This window comes from Zerene cesonia, chromosome 12 (assembly GCF_012273895.1).
Source record: "Zerene cesonia ecotype Mississippi chromosome 12, Zerene_cesonia_1.1, whole genome shotgun sequence".
Classification (NCBI taxonomy): Eukaryota; Metazoa; Arthropoda; class Insecta; order Lepidoptera; family Pieridae; genus Zerene; species Zerene cesonia.
In genome coordinates this window covers 5670510-5675971 of record NC_052113.1, presented here as the reverse complement: position 1 = coordinate 5675971, position 5462 = coordinate 5670510, and the positions used below count along the sequence as shown (strand labels likewise).

Here is a 5462-nt window from a genome sequence, read left to right as displayed (position 1 = left end):
TAGATTGACTTCTTCAATTTTATATCATAATGTATATAACTGCTTTTGCTTGTGAATTTTTTATACTTTTCTATACATTCATAATTATATCTTCTTCACATCTGTGTTATTTATTCACAGGTTTTTGTTGTGTTTAATCATATAGTTTAATTTTTGTGTACACAAAATATCTTCCAATATGCATACTGTGACCTTATAAAATAGTATAATATATAAGATGTTACATATTAATTAAAAGGTCAGAACTATAGTTCTCAACATTCCTCTATGCCAAATAAGTAATAATGTGTGGATGATGAAATTGCATTTAATTAAGTATATATTTTGTTTCTATTTTTAAAATAATTTTTATCTTATCATGCACTTACTTCAATGCAATACATTGCTTAGACACTGGGTAAATTTTGTATTAGCATATAGGGCAGTTGTATGTAGCTAAATCTGCATCAGACGTTGTGTTATTGTAGAAACCTCTGTTAGAAAATATTTTTATTGTGAACCTACATTATATGTAGTAAATTGTTTATTTAATCAATGTTGTGTTTCAATTATTAATAAATAACCTTTAATTATAAGTTATATTTAATATTAAGAGATTCATATTCTAATGATACATTATATTAAAATACCAGTAAACCTACCCTACTGACACAATTTAAGATACCTTCCTGTATCCTGGTCCTTTCCTGAAGATCACGGCAGTCGACGGGATCTTGTACTATAATTAAATTTAATAGTCAATATTATACACATTAAAATTACATGTTCAAATTATTATTTACAATCTGGAATCCAATTTAGGGCTCCGAGAACATTTACACTCTCGCGATACAGTCTACTATTAATAAAATATAAATTACCTATCGTATTTATTGTCTGTGTATTGCAAACACAAATACATGCAAAAATACAAAAAATACGCTTTCATTTACCGTTGTTGTCATGAATGAAATCAGAAACATCACAATGACATAAAAATTCACATAAATAATCTAGTAGTGAACAAAATTGCTTATTAATTTTTTTGTCTTACTTAATTTTACATATTTTTATTGTGCTTATAAAATGGTAGTGGATACAGTAATATTTTACTCTTCATTACTCTTATGCATTTCGATCGGTAGTTACTATAAAAGAATAGATGATATAACTATGAAACGAAATTATGGAACTGGGCTTGGGATATTGCTAGCGTGTTTAATATGCGGCCATCAAATATACCACACTGTGCTTTTGGTGTGGGGAAACATAGTCATAATAAAATGCTGTGATAGAAGGTAATAATGTTTTAAAAACATAATTCCATACCAACTAGAATTCAGTATGAATTTTTGTGATATAAAAGAACAATGTGCGAGTATGTTCTAGCTTAACCCCAGTTCATTTTTCGTTTTGTTTACCTTGATATTGTAATATTATAATCCAACTCCAATATTTATACACATATATGAACTTTGGAAACTTTGTAAATAAATAGTAGTCTATGTAATGATCAAATTAAATTTTTTTTTACCTTTTAAAATCATTCAGATATTTACACCAAGTAAGCATGGCGTACACATGGTTATATTTGTTTTATCTGCATCAAAATGAAGTGAATGATTACATACTTTGGGTCCATCAAACCTTAGCCTTAAGGTTAGTAGGCCTAGCTTTTGAGTTAAACATGGCCCAGAAGATAAAGTCGGAACCAAGAGTGAGCATAACGAAAATGAATATGGGCGATAACGATGTTCTGGCCACTGATCCATCTGCTGTTGACATAATCACGTATGCTTATTATTTTATAGGATTACATAGAGGTAAGTAAGTACGATAAAAGTATTTTTTGAATTCCTGTATTTTCTGAGATTAGCGTGCAAACAAACAAACAACAAAACTCTAAAATTATTACTTATTATTATAGAATTATCCCATTCCCATTACAATGTCTAATGTATTTAGAATAGCGGGGATGTTTATATAATGTTTCGTACCCACATGGGAAAACGGGACCCTATTACATAACTTCGCTCTCCGTCTGTCTGTTTGTCCATCCGACCGACCCACCGTCACCAGGCTGTAGTATCCCATGAACTATATTGTGGGATTGTTTGATACTTAAATTTTCAGAGATTATTGCATTTATTGTGTTTCTGTTGCTGCTTTATCAACATTATAATAAATCAATCCTAAAGCAATGGTTGACTTAGTCCTAAAAAGGATGGATGACCTATTTCTCTTTGTTCTCTAGTTACTTTTAAGCTTATCTCTTAGTATCGCGAGTCCGTCTCGCACTTGACCGATTTTTATACGTTAGCAACAAAGATAAAAAATATAAGACTAGCTACGCTTGCGCATAACTATCTCATTAAATTCATAGTTTTGCACACTTATCAAATTTCAAAACGTTTTAGGGCCATACTATAGATGGAAAATATTTGAAGATCATTTCAATTCAACTTTTTCGACATTGGGTGATTGTAGAATAATTACTGAGCAAAAATTAAAAAAGGCTTCCATATGTGCTCTGGGTTATTTGTTGTTACAAATTAAATTTTCGCCGGAGGTAAGCTTGTAATAAATTGTTACATAAATTGAAGGAGGTACCTATTATGTATGGAACAAAAACATCTAGTTACTTCGCAACGAATTTATGACGTTCACCAGCTCTCTTATAAATAAGTAATCGTTAGTAGTAAACAATGAATATTCAATCAGTTAATAATGTAACCATAAGGTAACTCTCAAGATATGTACAAGATATGTTTCACATATTCTTTGTCATAATAGTACAAAAAATGATCATGTCTAGAGACTCGATACTTAAACTCAAACATTTACCTATTTATATAACTAGACCTCTTCTAGAATCCGTTTTGATTCGTAATAATATAGTTTTACCATTAACGCCGGTTATTAAAGTTTTTTTAAAGGTTTCAGAAACCCATTCAATATTCAACAAGATTTACAGAATTGTTATTTTAATGAGCTGAGAATGACTTGTCTTTTTTAACATTTTCAGTTCTATTACAAACAACAATTTTACGACGATTACGGTACGGATTTTCGCTACTTGTACAATATACCACATCTTATTATATATTTTCTGAAGTATCAAATCACTATGCTGCTATGTACAAGCGTTTGCACCGAGTCGGGCTTTGGCGTTTATCCCGCTAAATGTTTACCTATACCGGGATACGGACCTTCTGCGCGGTTCAGTCTTTTGAAAATTGTGTAAGTAGACTAGGTATCAATAGCTAAATAACCCAAAATAATAGGGTAAAAGTGAAAGTTTGCCTGTTTTTCTGCGACGCTTTCACAGTTGCGCAATTGCACAGATTATGAAATAAGACATCGTAATGTAGAAGGTGACATAAGGGATAGGCTTTCGTATGGAGAATGGCGGACAGTATGGCGTGAAATGCATACGAACGAAGCTTGAATTTCACTATATATATGTATATGCTTAAATATCCTAATAGGTGTGTGAAGCCACGGGTATCAGCTAGTACAAAGACACATTTTAATGCACGGAACATTAAAATTACAAAATTCTATAAGACTGTACATGTACATGATGTCATATACCATCAATTATTATTTGCATGCAATTTAGAAATAATTTTGATAGGGTAATAATTAACATATTTTCGATATCCTTAACATTTACCTATTATTTATACCTAGGTAATGATAAACTATAGGGTGCTATATGCCTATAGGTATAGAAATCTTTTCTTCGGCACGAATTGGGTCAAGTCGCATTGGACGCACTAGAATGTGTGTCTCCGTGACTCGGTCGTGAGGACCTCGGACTTAAAATTGATAAGTCGGGGGTTCGAAACTAGGTGAGCATACAAGATATGAATTGATTTTTCAATTTATCTACGCAAGTGGGATGTAATCCACTCGACTCGACTCGACAATCACTCCTCGAAACTGTAAAGGATAACATAGTGAGGAAATCAACATGTCCATGAATTCACGTTTTCGTCATAACCCACAAATCCTTCCCTGGGGACCGTGGGTATCTATGCAAGATTTCCCCACACAAAAAAGGGAATAAGTAGGTAGGTAGGTAGATAACTCATGTATCTAACTAAGACTCTCCATTTTATTAGTATTTTTTTTTATTCATAGAGCTACTACGTCCGAAGCAGCAATTGAAGAGGAATACAATTTTTCAATGTTAAAGTGCTTTGACAACGAGAAGTTGTTAATGGGACCGCGAATGAAAGACTCGGTACGGAGCTGGGATATGCCAACGCGGTACTGGTTTTGGGCAAACGTGTACAAGAACAGCTTAAAAGCTAATAAAGAAGTTCGGTAGGTATTTAACATTCTGTATACGAAATTGGTAATGAACTCGTATACTATATTGTTATTAAGAGCAACAAGTAAGCCATCTGTGTAAAGATATGATGATTGTACGCTAATTTTCAAGATAATCTACACTAATTTTATAACGAGGAAGCTTCTATTTTTGTATATTTCTAACGATTTCACGCTAAAACCACTGGACCGATTACAAAAATTCTTTCACCATTAGAATGCTGTAACTTTACTGAGTTACGTAGGCAATACATGTACCACGGGCGAACAACTAGTCTCTGATAAAACCCGAGGAACGAAATAAAAAATACAAGTAGAAAGACCATATAATTAATTTACCAATGTTTTAATTCTTCTAGAAGTGCTTGGTCGTTCTTTGCTTGGACAATATGGTGCAGCCCGACTTTACCTCAAATTATAGTTTCTACTACACTTTGGGTCTATATTCATCTTGAATCAGAATATAGTGAACTATATGATACTTCGGGAACAGTAATTTTACTTTATCCTCTTTATGTTGAATGTAGATAATATACTTAATCAAATATGCATAAGAACCAAGTAATAATATGTAAATACTTGCATTTTGATGATAGAAATATTTAGCAAGAGATAGTAACAATGTATAATAATGAGTTCTTATAAAAGTATCGAGTTAATATTTTTAGTTGATAAGTTTCCATCATTAAATTAGTTGTAGCCAAATGTAATTAATGATTTTAATATTAATAGAATATATACTGTGAAAACAGATACCTACTTAATTTGATAGGTATCTACTTTCACAATATAATAATACAGTAGTACAGCGCCGTTGTAAAAGAGGAAAACGTCTAGACAATGTCGCGATCGTTACAACTCAATAATAGTTGATAATATGGCACATTTTTGGTTGATAATACAAATAAAATGACAACAACGTTTATTGATAGCTGTAATGTTTGCCATTTATAATATATTATTACATATATTATACGGCGACCCCTAAATAATGTCCTGAGTTGACAACGTATATAGCCCCAGTTCGTTCCTGCGACCCGCTCCTTGCCTAAACGTCTTCGATGTACGACTCTACCTAGTCTTGCCATAAATATTGTAATAAAGAAAAAAGAAAATTGTTAACTGCAAATAACATTTATTACTTT

The 5462-nt window shown here is 31.9% G+C and overlaps 1 protein-coding gene across 1 annotated transcript in view; it reads left to right on the top strand.

The window, feature by feature from the left end:
* The first annotated feature begins 1065 nt into the window (after positions 1-1065).
* Positions 1066-5462, top strand: part of LOC119830959 (lysophospholipid acyltransferase 7-like) — a 6060-nt gene continuing 1663 nt past the window's right edge. The window contains exons 1-6 of the mRNA XM_038354151.1: positions 1066-1277; positions 1531-1802; positions 2397-2548; positions 3005-3219; positions 4126-4311; positions 4677-4809. Of these exons, the coding sequence (XP_038210079.1) occupies positions 1066-1277; positions 1531-1802; positions 2397-2548; positions 3005-3219; positions 4126-4311; positions 4677-4809 (1170 nt within the window). The remainder of the gene's footprint in view (positions 1278-1530; positions 1803-2396; positions 2549-3004; positions 3220-4125; positions 4312-4676; positions 4810-5462) is intronic.